General features: G+C 42.7%; 1 protein-coding gene across 1 annotated transcript in view; it reads left to right on the top strand.

The window, feature by feature from the left end:
- Positions 1-22,162, top strand: part of LOC142139805 (cilia- and flagella-associated protein 337-like) — a 124,668-nt gene that overhangs the window by 50,170 nt on the left and 52,336 nt on the right. The window contains exons 12-14 of the mRNA XM_075197675.1: positions 9,847-9,916; positions 15,160-15,403; positions 18,642-18,747. Of these exons, the coding sequence (XP_075053776.1) occupies positions 9,847-9,916; positions 15,160-15,403; positions 18,642-18,747 (420 nt within the window). The remainder of the gene's footprint in view (positions 1-9,846; positions 9,917-15,159; positions 15,404-18,641; positions 18,748-22,162) is intronic.

Below are 22,162 nucleotides of genomic sequence, written 5' to 3' on the forward strand. Positions count from 1 at the left end.
AATCGATCTATCACTACTGGGCTGTAGTACACAGTCACTATACTACTGTATCATGGCATGCTGATAGAGTATAATGACCCGGTGTTACCAATCGATCTATCACTACTGGGCTGTAGTACACAGTCACTATACTACTCTGGATCATGGAATGCTGCACACTGGAATGATAGACATAAGGGGCCTCCTGTTACACTGTATGGGAGAGCATCTGATAAGTAATGCAGAGGTTGAAAGATGTTACTGAATGTATAGATGGGGCATAGAAGGTAAATGATGGTTTGCCATCAGACACACACTTTTTAAAACTCAATTTCGTCTTAAACCTTCACATATTAGTAACAAAACAATTAGCTATACATTTCTATGCAAAATAACCTTATGATTATTGAGTTGTGATTATAAACTGCTACATTTCTGAGATACTCATGTCTAGATGTTTTGCCCTCTCTGGTTCCATACTGATGAATTGTATGTACTCTGCTTCTGAATATGTATTAAATAGCAGCATAAGAACAGCAGTGATATCCTTCCTTACTGACAATGCTCACCGCGCAGTAAGTAATTTCCTTAGAAAAAATAGAACCACAGTATCAGACAAACACAAAGGGTGCGTCTCACCCTAAGACTCCTAAAACTGTCAGTATATTATTATTATTATTATTATTATTATTATTACCATTTATTTATATAGTGCCACTAATTCTGCAGCGCTGTACAGAGAACTCACTCACATCAGTCCCTGCCCCATTGGGGCTTACAGTCTACATTCCCTAACACACGCACATGGATACACACAGAGACAGACAGATACACAGACTGGGGTCAGTTTGTTAGCAGCCAATTAACCTACCAATATGTTTTTTGGAGTGTGGGAGGAAACCGGAGCACTCGGAGGAAACCCACGCAAACATGGGGAGAACATACAAACTCCTCACAGATAAGGCCATGGTCGGGAATTGAACTCATGACCCCAGTGCTGTAAGGCAGAAGTGCTAACCACTTAGCGTGCTAAAACTAAATTTGCACATGTCCTCCTCTTTCAACTCACACAATTTACTCTTACTTTCCCAGTCTCTTTATATTTAAAGGATTTGATATTTCAAATAAATAAAAAAAATACAGCTTTAGTATGAATGAGTGATAATGTTTCATGTCTTGTATTATGGGCCTGATTCATTAAGACATACAAATCTTTTGTAAATATGAACATCATTTGGGCAATCACACGTCTGTGTTCACCTAGGAGAAGAAACGTCTCTTGTTGAATTCAGCTCTAGATGCGCACTGCTTTGACAGAGACAATACGATGCAGGATACGTCCAATACATATGTGGAATATAAAGTCCCAAAAGAACGAGGGGGGGGAAATAATATCATCATCAGTTATTTATATAGCGCCACTGATTCCGCAGCGCTGTACAGAGAACTCACTCACATCAGTTCCTGCCCCATTGGAGCTTACAGTCTAAATTCCCTAACACACACAGACAGACAGACAGACAGAGAGAGACTAGGGTCAATATTGATAGCAGCCAATTAACCTACTAGTATGTTTTTGGAGTGTGGAAGGAAACTGGAGCACCTGGTGGAAACCAACTCAAAGAGGCCATGGTCGGGAATTGAACTCATGACCCCAGTGCTGTGAGGTAGAAGTGCTAACCACTTAGCTATTGTGTCGCTCTCAAAAGAATACATGCCTTTTCTTGAATGTCTTGAGAAATTGCTGCCGCATGCTGCCACACTTCTGTGAACGTCTGGCCCACATTCCATGAGGCTCTTGGATAAATAAACTGCTGTTTTAGCAGCAGTGTACACAACAGCCCAGTTTCCATTTGCTTGACATATCACACTTTTTAAAAATTGTCAATAATAGAAAATGCATTTTATCTGAAAATTACCCATTGATCATTTTCACAGACAGGAATATAAATAAATGCCGAACGCCTCTGGAGGAAATCTCGTTCCCTGGCGGACTTCCTTCACTTTAAATTTAACCTCTCCTCTTTCTGCTCTGCACTGTCCCTCGCTAAACAATCCTTCTTTAAGTCCCTTATCTCTTCTCAGTCCTCCAATCCCCGCCGCCTCTTCGCCACATTCAACTCCCTCCTCTCCCCCCCCTCCCACTGTCCCGCCTTCCCTCTCTGCCTCTGACTTCGCTACCTTTTTCTCTTTCAAAATTGAAGCCATTAGACAGAACATCTCCTCCTCCTTTCTCTCTCCCACCACCCTCATTGCTTCACCTCCCCCCATTAACCAGCTGTGGTGCTCCTTCACCCCTACATCAGGTGAAGAAGTTCGCTCCCTTATTCTTTCGTCTCCACCCTCTACCTGTCCTCTTGATCCCATCCCCTCTCACCTCCTTCGCTCTCTCTCTCCTACTGCCTGCTCTTACCTCACACACCTATTCAACCTATCACTCTCCTCTGGCGTAGTCCCATTCTCATTCAAGCATGCTCTTATCTCCCCTATCCTCAAGAAACCCAACCTTGACCCCACCTCTCTTGCGAACTACCGCCCTATCTCTCTTCTCCCCTATGCCTCCAAACTACTTGAGCGGATTGTCTGCAGCCGCCTCACCTGTCACCTCTCTGACAATTCCCTCCTTGACCCACTCCAATCTGGCTACCGCCCCCTCCACTCCACCGAAACTGCCCTGGCTAAAGTCACTAATGACCTCCTTTCAGCCAAATCCAAAGGTCACTTCTCCATACTCATTCTCCTCGACCTCTCTGCGGCCTTTGACACCATGGACCACCCCCTCCTGCTGCAAACTCTTCTTTCTCTTGGCCTCTCTGGTTCTGTCCATGCCTGGTTGACCTCATACCTGGATAACCGCTCCTTCTCTGTATCCACGTCTGGCTCTTCCTCCACCCCCTCCCCTCTCCCTGTAGGAGTCCCCCAGGGCTCTGTTCTCGGCCCTCTACTCTTCTCGCTCTATACTTCCTCCCTTGGTGCTCTCATCTCCTCGTTTGGTCTTCAGTATCACCTTTACGCTGATGACATTCAGCTCTACATCTCTTCTCCTGATCTTTCCTCCTCCCTCCTCTCTCGTGTGACTGACTGCCTCTCAGCTATCTCTTCCTGGATGTCCTCATGCTTTCTTAAAATTAACATCTCAAAAACTGAACTTATTGTCTTTCCTCCGCCCAGACTCCAATCCCACCACGACCTCTCTATCGTTGTCAATAACTCCACTATCTCCTCTGTCACCCAACTCCGCTGCCTGGGTGTCACTCTTGAATCCTCTCTCTCTTTTGCCCCCCACATTCAATCCCTCGCCCAAGCCTGTCGCTTCCATCTCCGTAACATTGCCCGCTTCCGTCCCTTTCTCTCTCAGGATGCCACCAAAACCATCATCCATGCTCTCATCATCTCCCGCCTCGATTACTGCAACCTTCTCCTTACTGGCCTCCCCCACTCCCACCTTGCCCCCCTCCGCTCTATACTCAATGCGGCTGCAAGACTCATCTTCCTCTCACGCCGCTCCTCCTCCGCCTCTCCACTCTGTCTCGCCTTACACTGGCTCCCCTTCCCCTACAGAATCCTTTTTAAACTCCTTACTACCACTTACAAGGCTCTCTCCCAGTCTACTGCCCCTTATATCTCTAACCTCCTCTCTATTCACATTTCTGTCCGCTCCCTGCGCTCAGCCAATGATAGCCGCCTCTCCTCCACACTGATCACCTCTTCCCACTCTCGAATCCAAGACTTCTCCCGTGCTGCCCCCCTTCACAGGAACGACCTCCCTCGTTCCATCCGTCTCTTTCCCAATCTGTGCTCCTTCAAACGGGCACTTAAAACTCACTTGTTCCTCAAGGCCTACCAACCATCCATTTAACCTCTCATCTCTTCTGCCCATCCTCCCTTAACCCCTCATCTCTCTCCCCTTTGATTTTACTGGTTCCCTTTTGTGCCTGACTTTGTTTACCCTCCCTTAGGATGTAAGCTTGAATGAGCAGGGCCCTCTTCCCTCTAGTCTCCATACCTGTTCTTCTGCTCCGTCTCTACTGTATCTGCCCTCCCGGAGTTTCTGAAGTACTGGTTGTCACGAACAGCACTCACCTGAGTCTGCGTGACGCATATGTGACACAGGGTCAACCACAAAGACAACCACCTGGTCTGTCTAAAATGATTAAATCCTTCCCTATCTATGCCACACACTAGCTTTGCGATACTAATTACCACCACCAAGGTTTTTTCGGATAAGAGCTGACACTCTTATTTAGGAAGCCTTCGGTTCTCCCTAGCATTAATCCAACACAATTTACTTTAATCAGAGTTCACTTAAACCACAAGGTTTGCACAGTTTCAATTAGGTAGCGTCTGGACCAAACTGTCGCGTGAATTCATAAGAACACAGAGACTAGAACTTATTAAGTGTAATTTAATATGGAAAATACATCCACAATGCTTAAGATAAAAAGATAATAAAATGACATACAAATAGAGTGCAATTGTTTCTTATAAAATAAAAAGGATAAAACACAGAATTGATACCTCACTTAGAATCAAGTTTGTGGTGCCGGGAGGAGCAGGAAAAAATGGAACCTCTTCAATTAAACTCCCTCAGAAGAAGAACCCAGGGTTACATTTTCAATACAGTTTTAAAGTCAAGCTACAGGGCCCCCCAGCCCCCTTCCCTGTGAGGTCAGAACCAACAGGAGGGGAGAATGCAAATTAGGGTCTTATGACTTTGCTGTTTGAATACCTCTAAGTCAAGTTTTCTTTACACCGTCCTAACTTTTCAACAGTATGGTTTACGAACATGATTTTACCTTCACACAACAGGTCCTAAGTTTCCCTTCATCTGCATACCACACATGCCTCTGGTATGTATGATATTGGAGAAAATGATATGATCTTTTCCTGTGCCCTTATTCAGCTTGAATCTGTCATTAACATACAACCCAGTCTCTGCAGTCGGCCTGTCTGGGGCCTCCCAAACATGTGTGAGATTTCATTGTCTTGCAAGAGATCTCCTCAAAGGCATTCACATTTGCCATCCTGCCATAAATGGTATAAGGTGCTATCCTTATCTACCAGCCCCCCTGGGTGGTTTAACATCCACAAAACCCATTGATCTAACAGCTTCAAAGAGCACCAGGTCACACTATTTCTAGGAAGTAATACACAAACATATATTTGCAGATTTATGCCTAAACATTAGCTTGCACATGACACCTTCCCTTTTTAAGAGATGGCATGGGAATTGACTGACAGGTCATAGCCCAAGCCATCTCCCACAGATCCCACCAGGTTCAAATGGAATAGCTGATAGCTGGGCCTCAATAGGTTCTCTGGGGGGAGGGGTTAAGAAGGGCTTAACTATCTCAGACAGCTGGAACTTCTGGTCCTGCAATAGCTGTGGGCAAACCTCTGCATTCTTACCTACGCTCTCTGCACCTTTCACTGACTGTGTGTCTTTGTGGGTGCTGCTTGAGAGAACATCTCCCTCCCACAAGAACTCCTGTAAATGGGAACCCTTCAATCCTGGCACAGCGGAATACCTACGTCCACTCTGCCCTGCTTCCCCGTTACACAATTCCCCGTCTGTGGGATACACTATGTGATTCTGATCTGAGGGTCTAAGGAACAGGACACTCCGCTCCCCCTTAGACTCATCTATCTGGGGGTGTAGTGTAACAGGGAGTTTGGGTCCCTCATCTATTTCCTCTAAGCCATTAGATAGCTGGATAAGTGAGTGTGGGCTAGCAACTGACTCCCCTGTCTCTATAGGCAACTCAGAGGAATGGTCAGAACTCAGATGTAGATCTAAGTGGTGAACATTCGAACTACAGGTCCCAGCAGCAATGTAAGGATTGCTGTCCCTCGCTACTTCCCGTTGGTCAGGACTATGTGTCTCCCCCACATGCTCACCCGCTCTGTGTGCAGCTGATTCAGGCACAGAATATACATCTTCCCTCTGCCCTCCCTGCCAGTTACCTTGTACAACATCTTCTGAGCATATTACCTGGGTAGAAACATTGTCTTTCTCTAGCACAACAGAATTAATCACATGGTCATCTGTCCCTTTTCTAGAAAGCACATTATCTATACCAGTATTAATGCCCATATCTGCAATCACAGTATCCGCTGTCCCCATCCCATGACAAGATGTCAGTGTAAAAACAGGTTTAGATTCTAACACAATACTGTTATTGGCATTATCCTCATTATTCGCATTAGGTACAATAATACATTCTCTTTCCTTGTCACCTCCTGGTGCCTGGGAAAAAACGTGGTTACTCTCAGCAGGTTCTGGTACTGTAACATGGGCGGCACTAAAATCATTACACACTTCAGGTATAATATGGCATTTCCGTTCCCTGTCACATCCTGCTGCCTGGGAACAAACGTTGGTATTCTCAGCTGATTCTAACACAGTGACATTAGCATCATTACCTACATCAGATATAATAAGACATTCCCTGTCCCTGTCACATCCTGGTTTACACATTTCAGGTGCAATTGAACAGACCTTTTCCTTGTCACCTCCTGCTACCTGGGAACAAACTTTGGTACTTTCAGTTGATTCTGACACAGTAACAGGGGTGGCATGGACATCGTCATTACAGACATACTGAGACAACATTCTTCCTAAATCTGTCCCCAGTAACACATCTATAGGCATATTATCTGAGACCCCGACATCCCTTATACCTCTTCCAGCACCCCAATCAAGGTAAACTTTGGCTACAGGTACAGTTAGGTGAATTCCACCAACCCCTTTCACAGAAATACATTTTCCTGGAATGAAGTCCTCTAACCCTACCAGTTCTGAATGAACTAACGTAACATCCGCACCAGTGTCTCTTAACCCCACAGTTACCTTGCCACCCACAGTGACTGTTTGTAGGTTGTCCTTCCGGCCCCCTTCTGGTCCCGCAACACAGAGGACAGCTGGTGAAGATTGCAGGGAAGGTACCCCCCCAGCGGAGGGTGAACTGGTCTTCTTCTCTGGACAAGCGGTACTAATGTGCCCCACCTGGTTGCACACAAAACACCTGCGGGTGTCTCCCACAGCAGGCTTTGCCCCAACTCTCCCAAAAGATGAAGAAACAGTGGGTGATGGCGTTGAGGGGGGTGGCGTTGATCCTCCTGGCCGTCCCCCTTTCCAGGCAGACTGTCCTGGCACAAAGTTCCTCTTTTAGCTGCAGGGGCCCGGGTGACAGTATACTTGTCAGCCAGTCTAGCTGCTTCCGCAGATGATGCAGGGTCCCGATCCACTACCCATTCCTTCACATCAGCTGGGCACAAAGTCAGAAACTGCTCCTGGATCATCAAATCTTGCAGAGCATCAAAGGTGGTGATCTGTAGCCCTCCAACCCACTGTTTGAAGGAAGCACACAGCTGGGCCACCAGTCCTGAATATGTGTCAGAGGCACTGCGTTTTAAATCTCTGAATTTCTGCCTATGCGCCTCTGGGGTGATGTTAAAACGTTGCAACAGGGCACTTTTGATTGCCTCATAATTTCCGTCCATCTCAGGTGGAAGATCTGCAAAGGCCTCTAATGCTTTACCTCGCAAACCAGGGGTTAAATATTGTGCCCACTGATCTTTGGCCAGTCCATACTGTCGGCAAGTCTTTTTAAATCCTCGCAAAAAAGCATCTACATCCCCGTCTTTTTCCAATACAGGGAAATTCTCAGGACGGGGTCTGCTAATACCAGTGTCTTTCGCTTCTGACTGGCGTTTGAGCTTGGCAAGCTCCAGCTCATATCTCCTATCTGCCTCTCGCTCGGCAGATTCTCTTTCTGCTTGGCGCTCCGCTGCCTCCATAGCAGCGCGCCTCTCTGCTGCCTCCATAGCAGCGTGCCTCTCTGCTGCCTCCATAGCAGCGCGCCTCTCTGCTGCCTCCATAGCAGCGCGCCTCTCTGCTGCCTCCATAGCAGCGTGTCTCTCTCTCTCCTGACGGTCAGCAGCTTCCTTCTCCTGGAACTGCTGTATGAGTTGCATTTTAGTTGTAATGTCCGCTGGGCCCAAATATTTCAGGGCGGTTTGCATATAAACGTCCATAGCAGTGTCCACACATGAACCATTAGAATCATCCGAAATTAACAGTCCCTGGTTTTGAGGAATATCCACAGTCAGGTCCGCTTCTGAGTTCTGGCTATGCTCTTCCTCGGACACAACTGTGAGTTGCTGATCCCTCTGCACAAGAGCTTCAATCAATTGCTCCTTGCTTTTGCCACTGGTGGGAATTCCTCCATCCTCACAGTCTGAAATCAGCGCCTCCTTTGTCAAGCGTTTATATGCAGCAGCCATCTCCTCCGCTTAATGCCAAATAAAAAAAGATAAGAAAAAAAAGAGAAGGGGAGGGAAAGAAACAATTGCTGTATGTCTTATAATGTTTTAAGCATTGAGTTCAGTCTCTGGTGAATTAGTCTGTATTTCCTCTCTCAGGGATCACACACCCTAATTCACTTAAGTTTTTAAAAAATTAAAAATATATCCCACAAGCTTGCCACCAATTTGTCACGAACAGCACTCACCTGAGTCTGCGTGACGCATATGTGACACAGGGTCAACCACAAAGACAACCACCTGGTCTGTCTAAAATGATTAAATCCTTCCCTATCTATGCCACACACTAGCTTTGCGATACTAATTACCACCACCAAGGTTTTTTCGGATAAGAGCTGACACTCTTATTTAGGAAGCCTTCGGTTCTCCCTAGCATTAATCCAACACAATTTACTTTAATCAGAGTTCACTTAAACCACAAGGTTTGCACAGTTTCAATTAGGTAGCGTCTGGACCAAACTGTCGCGTGAATTCATAAGAACACAGAGACTAGAACTTATTAAGTGTAATTTAATATGGAAAATACATCCACAATGCTTAAGATAAAAAGATAATAAAATGACATACAAATAGAGTGCAATTGTTTCTTATAAAATAAAAAGGATAAAACACAGAATTAATACCTCACTTAGAATCAAGTTTGTGGTGCCGGGAGGAGCAGGAAAAAATGGAACCTCTTCAATTAAACTCCCTCAGAAGAAGAACCCAGGGTTACATTTTCAATACAGTTTTAAAGTCAAGCTACAGGGCCCCCCAGCCCCCTTCCCTGTGAGGTCAGAACCAACAGGAGGGGAGAATGCAAATTAGGGTCTTATGACTTTGCTGTTTGAATACCTCTAAGTCAAGTTTTCTTTACACCGTCCTAACTTTTCAACAGTATGGTTTACGAACATGATTTTACCTTCACACAACAGGTCCTAAGTTTCCCTTCATCTGCATACCACACATGCCTCTGGTATGTATGATATTGGAGAAAATGATATGATCTTTTCCTGTGCCCTTATTCAGCTTGAATCTGTCATTAACATACAACCCAGTCTCTGCAGTCGGCCTGTCTGGGGCCTCCCAAACATGTGTGAGATTTCATTGTCTTGCAAGAGATCTCCTCAAAGGCATTCACATTTGCCATCCTGCCATAAATGGTATAAGGTGCTATCCTTATCTACCAGCCCCCCTGGGTGGTTTAACATCCACAAAACCCATTGATCTAACAGCTTCAAAGAGCACCAGGTCACACTATTTCTAGGAAGTAATACACAAACATATATTTGCAGATTTATGCCTAAACATTAGCTTGCACATGACACTGGTACTGTGTGTTTATTGTTCTGTACTGTTCTACCCTGTATGGTCTACTGTATAGTCTACTGTCTGTACTGTGTGCGGCGCTGCGGAAACCTTGTGGCACCCTACAGATAAACGATAATAATAATAATAAATGCCTCTTACTTGGAATTTATAAGTGTGTTCATTTTTCCGGTTTAATTTCTCTAACTTCAAATGTGCAAAATTGGTTGTTAAATATATATCTGTTTCTTTCAGATGAAATACTACGATTCTATTAAAGCTGTTATTTCGGCTTCCAATGATGAATCTACGGCTTTAGTAATAGGTATTTTCTTAGTAGGACTTTCATTGCTGTACATTATGTAAATTACAAATAAGGTTTTTGTTAAGTGACATTTTTAAAACTGTTAAATGGAATATTTGTCTCATGTCGTCTCTGTCTGCGGAATTTCGCACCTTTCCCTGGTGTTATCTGATCGTAAGTCTTCCACTATAATTTTTCCTGCGTCAGCACTTCTCCATTACTTTCCCCAACCCTACCACAGAGCAGAATTAATTGACACTGTTGTCAGCCCAGCTATATTTATATACTATAAATTCAGCGTAAAGCAAATGCAGTGCAGGGTGGCTCATTCCATGGAACAACTAAGCAAAAGCGGAACTTGAAGATTTTATCACTGGAACTTTGCACCACTGCGATTGACTTGTTCTGTTACGTAATTTGATTTCTGCAAAATGTTATTGCAATTTCATTCATCTTCTACAAAGGCTCCATAGACTAACTGGAAAATCTAACCAAAGCCAGTAGAATCCTGACCTATATGCAGGGCCAGATTACAGGCCACATGGACCTGGAGCTGGAAATTCTGAAGGGCCTATTGTGAGAAGTTATGTCCCACTGGAGGGGGACAGTTATGTGTGTGAGTGGCCTGCACCATGAAGGGATAGCCACGCCTTCTTCTAACCAAGTACATCTCCCTCTTGTCTCCCCTTATATGGAACGAGGACCACTAACTGGTTCCAACAACATGTAAGGAAAGTGAAGAGTAGAAAATATGTCCAAACTATCCCTCATGACCAGGGGCGGATTGACCATAGACCTTACAGGGAAGTTTCCCGGTAGGCCGATGGCCTAACGAGGCCACCTGGAGGCCACCTCAGATTTTCCTGGGGGGGGGGGGGGGGCGCGTTTGGATGCGGCGGGGGGAGGCACGTATAGGAAAGCAATCTAAAATATTGGTGTTCAGTGGGCAGCAACAGGCAGCCAATTGCTAGGCTCCCATGGTGCTGTTCGGTGACTTCACTTCCTGTCTGCCTGATGTGAGAAGAGACGCTGCTCAGAGAAACTGAAGGTAAGTGAGGGGGGCTTAGTATACTATACTATACTAAGGGGGGGTACTATACTATACTAAGGGGGACTACCTATACTATGCTATACTAAGGGGGGCTACCTATACTATACTAAGAGGTGGCTGCCTATACTATACTAAGGGGTGCTGCCTATACTATACTAAGGGGGGCTGCCTATACTATACTAAGGTGGGTTACCTATACTATACTATACTAAGGAGGGCTACCTATACTATACTATACTATACTATGCTATACTAAGGGGGGCTACCTATACTATACTATACTATACTATGCTATACTATACTATACTAAGGGGGGCAATCTATACTATACTATACTAAGGGGGGCTACCTATACTATACTATACTATACTAAGGAGGGCTACCTATACTATACTATACTATACTATACTAAGGAGGGCTACCTATACTATACTATACTATGCTATACTAAGGGGGGCTACCTATACTATACTATACTATACTATACTAAGGAGGGCTACCTATACTATACTATACTATACTATGCTATACTAAGGGGGGCTACCTATACTATACTATACTATACTATACTATACTAAGGAGGGCTACCTATACTATACTATACTATACTATACTATACTATACTATACTATACTAAGGGGGGCTACCTATACTATACTATACTATACTAAGGAGGGCTACCTATACTATACTATACTATACTATACTATACTATACTAAGGAGGGCTACCTATACTATACTATACTATACTATACTATACTATACTAAGGTGGGCAATCTATACTATACTATACTAAGGGGGGCTACCTATACTATACTATACTATACTATACTAAGGTGGGTTACCTATACTATACTATACTAAGGAGGGCTACCTATACTATACTATACTATACTATACTAAGGGGGGCAATCTATACTATACTATACTAAGGGGGGCTACCTATACTATACTATACTATACTATACTAAGGAGGGCTACCTATACTATACTATACTATACTATGCTATACTAAGGAGGGCTACCTATACTATACTATACTATACTAAGGAGGGCTACCTATACTATACTATACTATACTATACTATACTATACTATACTAAGGAGGGCTACCTATACTATACTATACTATACTAAGGGGGGCAATCTATACTATACTATACTAAGGGGGGCTACCTATACTATACTATACTATACTATACTATACTAAGGGGGGCTACCTATACTATACTATACTATACTAAGGAGGGCTACCTATACTATACTATACTATACTATACTATACTATACTAAGGAGGGCTACCTATACTATACTATACTATACTATACTATACTATACTATACTAAGGAGGGCTACCTATACTATACTATACTATACTATACTAAGGGGGGCAATCTATATTATACTATACTAAGGGGGGCTACCTATACTATACTATTGGGGGGCTACCTATACTATACTATACTAAGAGGGGGCTGCCTATAGTATACTATACATTTGCCCTGCATGGCTTTAGAGATGACCCACTGTGTGTAAAATCATCTCATCTAGGTTTTCCTAAATGTTACTACAACCAAATTCCTGTAGTTCTAAATCCCGCCTACTTTTGTGTTGGCCCCACCTACAGTTATTTTGGTCCCGCTGACATGAGGCCACTTCAATAATTTTTTCCAGGGCCACTTTAAGTTCCCAATCCGCCCCTGCTCATGACAGAATAATACATTATTTACAGAACAAAATAGAAAAACAAGCAAAATAAAATATGGGGGTCACTCTTCATCTTAACAGCGTATGCAATGCCTGCGACAGTAATAATCTTACAAAATTAGCTTTGGCAGAGATCAGACTTTCACAGTAAGTCCTTTTTTGAGTCAAATTATATTATAAAATGAAGTACAAATAAGATATATAGCCGCTTTAGCCGTATTCGTGCAAAAACGCATGAGGCCAATCTGGATTGAAATTGTTGGATTCGCAGTGATAACTGGGGTTAAGTCCTGTCTGCATGGAACAGTCCCTTAAAATTGGACTAGTGGGCAGAATATGCTGTTCTTGAGGTAATCTGCTGCCTGTGCCTAGAGGTGGAGAAGGTAGGAGCAGAAATTGGGAAAGTGGGGATGAGAGGTGACAGCCCACAGCGAAGGGAGGGACTCCCATGCCAACTTGCCCCTGGGCGTTGTCACCGTCACATTCAGGGAGGCTGTAAGCGGTCCCTCCCTGATGGTGCTGCTGGGGATTCACTGTAAGTGAAACCATCCAACCGGCAGATATATAAGTTATAAGTCATATATATCAGACCCATCTGAGAAAGGCTCTTCTGGTCAACTAAAATGTTAAACCAATCTAACTTAAAAAGTATATTAGGAGCTGATCTTGATGGGCCTATTTCAGTGTGGAAGCCTGGAGCTTGAGTGTAAGTGTATCGGATGATTGCCTGACGTATACCTGGCGAATGTGCTACTGAAGCAGACCTGCACGCGTCTTGAGATATGTCCAACTTTGCATATGCATTAAATTGTGTATTATGTAGGATTTTTTTTTATATAACAACAAGAGAGTTGTCAGGGTTGTTTTATTATTATTATTATTATTATCGTTTATTTGTAAGGCGCCACAAGGTTTCCGCAGCACCGTACATGGTACAAACAGTAGACTATACAGGGTAAGACAGTACAGAACAATAAACACAAAGTACCAGTACTTCAGAAACTCCAGGCAGGCAGATACAGTAGAGACGGAGTGGAAGAACAGGTATGGAGACAGAAGGAAAGATGGGCCCTGCCCATACGAGCTTACATCCTAAGGGAGGGTAAACAGAATCAGGTACATAAGGGAGCCAGTGAAGCAACGGGGAGAGAGAAAGGGGGCAGGGGAGAACCAGAAGAGGTGAGAGGTTAAGTGGATGGTTGGTAGGCCTTAAGGAACAGGTGAGTTTTAAGAGCCCGCTTGAAGGATCACAGATTGGGTGAGAGACGAATGGAGCGAGGGAGGTTGTTCCAGTGAAGGGGGGCAGCACGGGAAAAGTCTTGGATTCTAGAGTGGGAAGAGGTGATCAGAGTGGAGAAGAGGCGGCGATCATTAGCTGAGCGCAGGAAGCGGGCGGGAGTGGGAATGGAGAGGAGGTTAGAGATGTAAGGGGCAGTAGACTGAGAGAGAGCCTTGTAAGTGGTGGTGAGGAGTTTGAAAAGGATTCTGTAGAGGAAGGGAGCCAGTGTAAGGAAAGACAGAGAGGGGAAGCAGAGGAGGAGCGGCGTGAGAGGAACACTTGTTTGTAACACTGCATATGTATGTGCAGCTCACAAGATGAAAACATGACATATTGGTTCATATTTTGGTCAAAATATTTAAGCCTGCATCCCAGCGTCAAGGACACCTCAGTGTATGCAGGTCCTACCCTGACCTATATACTTCAAATACCATTAAAATGCAGTTCAGATGCACTCAACTCCCAGGTATAGAGACTTACATCTAGCAAGGGCTAAAGAGCCACACCTAAAAATGTTTTATATAGACAGCTGCTTAGACAACACAAGGCAATATTTTGAAACAAAATCAGTGAGGTAAACCTGCTATCAGATATTCACTATTATATATGGTACCAGCTGCATGGCAATATAAATACCCTATATACTGTCTTTGGGCCTGATTCATTAAGGAAATTTAAGCAAAAATTCAGTAAGTTTTCTTACTCAAGTCTGGACAAAATCATGTTACAAAGCAAGGGGTGCAAATTAGTTTATTATTTTGTACATAAGTAAAATACTGGCCGTTTTTACATGTAGCACACAAATAGCTGATAGCTTATTTGTACACTCAAATTTAAAGTTGATCTAGGAAAAAAATCCATTATTTTCCTTATGTGCAAAACAATAAATTAATATGCACCCCTTGCATTTTAACATGGTTTGGTCCAGGAGAAAACTTGAGTAAAAAAAAAAGGTGTACTTTCCTTAATGAATCAGGCCCTTTGTTTCTATATTTCTTCCAACTCTTCTTTTAGACTAACTGAAAGCTCTTTGGGAACGTGATCTATGTACTTCTTGTATTTTAGTGTGCTCCATCTCAAGTAAAAGCAAATTAGTGTGGATGTTCTTTTAGTTTCCACACCATAGATTTATTAAAACCAATTTCTTGATTTACAATGTGCTCACTTTATTTCTAATTGCATAAAGTCGTGCATGTCAGTAATATGACATTTGTTATTGTTTAGGTTGTACTGTGGGGACAACAAATGTAGAACAGCAGATGAAGGACATAAAGGATCACATGAAAGATATGAAGGGGCGACGAGGGAAGGTCATATTTGGACCACCACAAATGAGAGCGAGGGGAGATCAGACTGTGTTCCATGTGTATAAAGGGGTGAAGACGTTTGCTTTCTGTAAGAAGAACAGTCTTGTTGTGACCGGGGGGATGGATCGCATCATTCGAATGTGGAATCTTTATGTACCTCTGTAAGATTACCTTTACTTTATTATCCACCATATTGGTAACAAGATTATATGCACACTATTGTTAGTCATTTTCCTGCTGCCTGATTTTTTTAACACAGCTAATTGTCTCCAGAAAAGTCCAGGTCATCCTCACCAAATATATTGGAAAAGCAGAGACGGATTTGGAAACGATCCAGTGATTTAGAATCCTTGGAAATGTGTCCTCATTGGATTTGACTTTTTCCAATAGAAGTGACTTATTTATGCTCTTATGGCCGGAGTCATTAAAGAAAGTAAGGCATAAAAAGGAGTAAATGTTCTCCGGGACAAACCATGTTACAATACAAGGGGTGCAAATTAGTTTATTATTTTGCACATAAGTTAAATGTTGGCTGCTTTTCATATAGCACACAAATATTTGATATGTTTATTTTTACACTGAAACTTAAAGTTGATCTAGGACATGCCCTATCCCAACTATAAATCTGTCCCCACATTTTAAATTTACCTCCCCCTCCAATGCAACATGGTTTTGCCCAGGTGCAAAGTTGCTCCTTTTTAATTCTTTGCTCTCCTTAATGACTCAGGCCCTAAGGTGTCCACACTATTTGTCCATTGGGTGTAGTGGCACCCTAGGTGTAGGCAGGGTCGTCTTTCCGCCTGGGCACAATGGGCGGGGGCCCAGCAGGCAAGGGGGCCTGAGGCAGGACTCCTGTAAAAAAACAAAACAAAACAAAAAAACTAAACTTTGCGATCACGAACGGTCAGGTGGCGATCTGGCTCCCTCCCTGACCCCCTCTTCCATGCTGTCATGACGTCATCACGCCTGACATTAACTGTGCACAGCACGGAGGAGCGCAGAACAGCAACGAAGAAGAGAAGAGGATCGGATTGATTCTCTAGTTGAAGGGACGCTGAGTGAGCACATGTAAAAAAAATATATATGGGCCCCAGTGCACTGCTTTGCCCGGGGGCCCATAATGTTGTTAAGATGGCCCTGGGTGTAGGCAGACTGCATTTCTTGGTATTTTAAGAGCACTTATAAGTATCTTTTTTTTTTCAAACCCTCTCTTAAGTCTCCTCACTGTCATCATTAATTTAGGTTATAAATGAGGCTAAATAGAGGAGTGATTAGGCTTAAAACATAACAGTTTAAATTATATAAAGGGGGTGGTCCTAAAGTTGTGGTAGGCTGGCCTTTGGTGTGAAACATTTACAGTTCCCACCCAGCACATTTACTGAAGCAGATGCCAACCTTCAAATGTAGGCGCACGTTGACGTTACAGAGATGTTTCCAAACACGGTGAAGTGGCTGTGCACCTTGAGATGAGTGGCTTGGACAGATAGGCATACTTGTATGTGTAACAGGGGCAGGCTGGGCTGGGGGGCAGGGGGCATCTGCCGCCCGGGCTGGTCCCATAGTGGGCTACCTTGGGCCGGGTTTTTGGGCCACGTGCATTTTTTTTTTACTTTAAAATAGGCTGCTGAGTTGAGTCTTGCCACCTGGGCTAAAATTTGCCAGCCCTCCCCTGATGTGTAATACTTTACTTCTGAACAGCTGCAGGTGAATGTAAGGTGAAATGATTCAGTATGTGGCCAGGTGCAGATTAAATGATCACAGAGAGGTAACAGACAACCATTCATTCCGCTTGTAATCTTTGCATTGTGCTGACAGGCAGAAGCACATGGAAACAGGACAAGCAGCATTCCAAAGTACATTGCTGCTAAAAACACCAGTCATTTTGGTAACAGTTTGAGCAATGATTTCTAGAGTAAGACCTGTTTTCACACATTAAAACCCCGCATAAACATATTTTAATATTAAAAAAGTGGTTATGTAGCCAAAATGAGTTATTCTGGGAGATTAACTATTGTAAAGATGCGGGGGTATATTTACTAATCTGTGGGTTTGAAAAAAGTGGAGATGTTGCCTATAGCAACCAATCAGATTCTAGCTGTCATTTGCAGAATGTAGTAAATAAATAACTAGATTCTAATTGGTTACTATAGGCAACATCTCCACTTTTTAAACCCGCAGTTTAGTAAATATACCCCGCAGTCTCTTATGTTCACTGGAATATGGATAACTTTTCATCCATGCACTGTGAATTATTTCTTAATCCATATGGCGTAAAATGCATCTGTAGCTTTGGAGAAACCCACAGAGAAACACAATTTAAAAAACAAACAAACACAGCAGCACAAAATGTATCTTGTGATATTTGACTCTTTGGCTCAGTAGAGGCACAAGAGAATGTTTTGCTGTTTATGTTATGTTAATTTATGATTGTTTCTCATGTGCTGACTAATACATGAACAAACTTTTCTGATAAGTAGGACAACATTGTTTTGTTGTATTTATATAGCAATATTTGCATGAATGAAATATAGTTTCAACTGATTTCTTGGGAATACTCATGATTTACGGGGTTTACAGGGTTCTGTTCCTTCCCCACTACCAAAGCTAATAGATATTGCTTCCTCAGTTAACACAAGAGTGTTACCTCTGCTTCTTGTAGCTCTGGTCCCCCATGGTAAATGCCGCTGCAATACTTGTTATCATCTAATCATTGTCACAATAACCCACTCTAAACTTAAGGTCTAACACTAAAGCCTGGGATGCACCCGAATATCTCAAGATCGGTCTTTATGGGGTATGAACGAGGCATTTACCATATATATCTAATATATCCGGCCTTCAGCTACGGAAGCCAGTCCAAGCACTGACGCTAACCCTTTTTTTTATAAAGTGTGTGAGCAAATACAATGTATTATATCTATGCTCTCCACCTACAAAGAGTGCAATAAGACAGTTTTTGTTTGCCAAACTTTTAAAGGATAACTCCACTCAGCGCTAAAAGAATTTTTTTTTTCGGGGGGTTGTATGAGATACAATAGGACAGGAACACCCACCTTCCACGCATAGTTCACTGTATCCACAGGGGTGCCTGTCCTGATGGGTCTTATGGTTGTAGGTGCTATACTCTACTCAACTTTTTGCTCATCCTGAATTAAACAAGTTGGGTGGGTGTAGATGTCCCTTCACTGTTAATTTTTCATTCAGATGAATGGGAAATTCACAGAATTGGGCCATTTACATCCATTATGCCAGTTTCAAACAAAGTAGAGGCTGATGGAGCGTGTCATGGGACCGATACCACCAGAGACCCCAGCAGATACATTAAACAGAGCATGGAAGGTAATTACTCTGTTTTTTTTTCCATTTGATGTCATCTGAATTACACTTCTCTGTTTCTAGACGAGCCACAGGCCTGCTGCGCGGTCATACGGCACCAATATTTTCTCTTGATATCTCTTCAGAAGAAAATACAATATTTTCCATTGCCACAGACAGTACAGTGAAGGTAAGATAATCTATGTACTTTGAGCTACATACATGAAAATGGACAAGACTGAACAAGTAAAATTGTCAGGCCACCTTTATATATAAGGCAGCCAAAGGCATTGTCATACAGCTCTTCTCTTTAAAAGGGACATATATGATGAAACATTAACTATTAGCAGAAAGATTTTACATTGCTTCACGCTAATTTAAATGAACACCACCCTATAGCTACAGAATGTTTTGTTCAAAATCTATTGTTTGGTTAATTCATCTATGTACCATTTTATCCTAAAAGCCACTAGAGGGCACTGTTCTATTATATTCTATGGGTGATGATGGCTATCATTTTACTGCATCAAAGAAAGCAAGCCACATTGCTCATACATTAATACATGTAAACAGGCAGACTGCGGTATTCTCTAATATTTTACAGAACATTTGTAGAAAAATAAAAAAAAATGGGAACAAATGCTGATTATTGAGTAGGTTTTTCCAACTTGTCCGTAAATCACAACTAAAAAATAATCACAAGACAAATTTGTGTACTGCAAATGTATAAACATTTAAAGCAATAGTACTTTTTTATTGTTAAAATATATAAAGGCAAGAGTAAAACGAGACAGCATTTTCACATTTAGCACTCATATATACTCTTTAGTGAATTGATATAAATAACTATAAAGCAGAGGTCATTATACTCAAGTTATCCACTATATAAATGTATATGAGTAATACGTACAACAAAAAGGCTCAACACAGTGTGACTAAACTGTATGTTATAAATCACTGTGTGTTAAAATTGGGTGAAATAATAGGTTATTATAATTAACATTCATGATGGTAGTTAGCAGAGCCCTTAGGCCATACTTGCCGACCTTCTTCCGCTCCCTTCCAGGAGCCAGCCAGTGGAGGGGGGCGGGACGGCCAAAATTGTGTCATTTGACAGCGGGGGCGGGGCCAAACGCCGCGATTCACCGCGAATCGCGGCGTTTGGGATCTAATTCTGCCCACTTCACTAGGAAGTGGGGCACTTCCTAGTGAAGTGGGCAGAATTCGGGAGATTGCCACACTCGCCCGGGAGTCCGGGAGACTCTCGCAAAATGCGGGAGTCTCCCGGACATTCCGGGAGAGTTGGCAAGTATGCCTTAGGCTGGAAAATAACAAACCATAGTGCACAGCAAACAGCCCCAGTTATAGAATGAAAATAATAACAGATACTATAAGCATAGAGGGCTTGATTCATTAAGGAAAGTAAGACAAACAAACAGTAGTAAGTTTTCTTCTGGACAAAACCATGTCACAATGCAAGAGGTGCATATTAGTTTATTATTTTGCACACACATATATATATATATATATAGTCTGTTTTTTCATGTAGCACACAAATACTTGATAGCTTATTTGTACACTGAAATTTAAAGTTGATCCAGGACATGCTCTACCCCAATTATAAATCTGTCCTCACATTTTTAGTTTACCTCCCCCTCCCTCCAAAACGACATGGTTTTGTCAAGGTTCAAATTTACTCAATTTAGTTTTTTTTCCTTTCCTTGGTGAATCAGGCCCATTGTGAGGATCCTTCACAAATCAATTTCTTTAATAACTCAGCGCTCTCTATTAGTTTAATATTTCTATGACAATGAGTTTTAAGGGGCTCCAGTAGTCCTTATCTGAGAGCTGCAGAGATTAAATACACTATTATTGAATAGATATATAACTATATATGATAGCACCTGCATTTGTTATATTAACTTTTTCTGGTGTTTTACTATAACATAGCAGCCACAAACTCAACATGAAATCATAATACGGAGTGGCAGACTAACAGGGTAAAAAGCTGGAAGGTGCAATGGTGAAATAATCCAGTCAAATAGAGAGCAGTCAGGAACAGGAATCAAAGTGATGCAGTAAAATCATACTTGCCAACTTTTCCTCGGCTTCAGGGAGATCCCGGGGGAGGTGGGCATGCAGGGCTTGGCGATTGTCACAATTGTGGCCAATTACAGCAGGGGGGCGAGGCTAAGATGGTGTGATATTTGTGTCATTAAGCCCTGCCCCCACCACTTATCTATTGCGGGGCGAGAACTGGGAGGTTGCCCTGCTCACCCGGGAGCCCTCCCAGAAATGTGTGAGTCTCCCGGACATTCCAGGAGAGTAGATAACTGTGCGTTAAAGAAAAGCAGCTAATGAATCTCTAGAGACTGAAGTGTCTTTTACATTTCTGTCTCCATTACTGAAGTCATGTTGTCTTACCTGTCAGTCTTTGATTAAATCTTGGTCTCCATGCAAATGGCCACCTCCATAGGCATCAATACATGGACATAGGACAATTTCTGAACTGTGTCATCATGCCACAGATGGCGAAGCCAACCACGTCTTGTACTGGCTCAGCATCAAGGAGAATGCCAGACTCTTCAGGGAGTGAGGGAGATCACCTCTATTTCGGGGAGTCTCCCTGACATTCAGGGAGAGTTGGCAAGTATGAGTAAAACAGGAACAAACTGATGGGACATTCAAAGGCTGAGTCAAGTTGCAAGGGGCAGGGATATAAAGCAGGGAGGCTGATGCAGGTCATCAGGTGGGGGAGGAGATTACCCACTCACAGGTAAAAGGTCTGCAGGTGAGGTACTTTGCACAGCAGCACCTCTGGTGGAACAGAGGAACTGCACCACACAAGTTCAGGATACAGTCCTAACACTGTAGCTGATGGGGAGAAAAAATAATTGCTCACTTTCAACAAAACAATCTTAAATATAATCTGAATTTATTTGATTCACACAATCTCACTAAATCAATATATGAAATGTATAGCTGGCAAAATAAGATGATATAAGAATAAAAAATATTGTTAAAAATGACACTCACATAAGAATGAACATATTAATCATGTGTGTAAATGATTAGTAACTGATCACTCAGCTTCAAATGTAATGTACAGCAGCAGTATTAAAGATACATATAAACTTCTTAATTTGGAACAAAAATTTCCCAAGATGGAAGAGAAGGATTTAAATTTGTCTGGCTATACTATATAACGTTCTGGCTGTGCCGTCAGTACAGTACTTTGTACGTATCAGGATGTTGATCCTCTGAATAGAAGCAAATTACAAGCAGTAAATGTCCAGTGATAATTGACCCAAGAATCCGTGTACCTCTATGTGTACTGCATATATATGTAAGATGCCACAGTGCTCCACATAGCCAGATGATGGAAGAAACAGGGCACACATAAAACAGGGACATACAAGGTAGACAGAATAAGTGCACATGTGAAGACACAAGGTAGGGAGGGCCCTGCTTATGAGAGAGCTTATAATCTAATCAGAAACAGCTGGGACAAGAGGAGCGAGTGTGGCTCAGAGGGGAGATTGGGACAGTTGTGAAGATGTACCAGTGTGGGTAGTATAGGTGGGAGTAGGATAATTTATATCAAA

Source organism: Mixophyes fleayi, chromosome 2 (assembly GCF_038048845.1).
Source record: "Mixophyes fleayi isolate aMixFle1 chromosome 2, aMixFle1.hap1, whole genome shotgun sequence".
NCBI classification, from domain to species: domain Eukaryota; kingdom Metazoa; phylum Chordata; class Amphibia; order Anura; family Limnodynastidae; genus Mixophyes; species Mixophyes fleayi.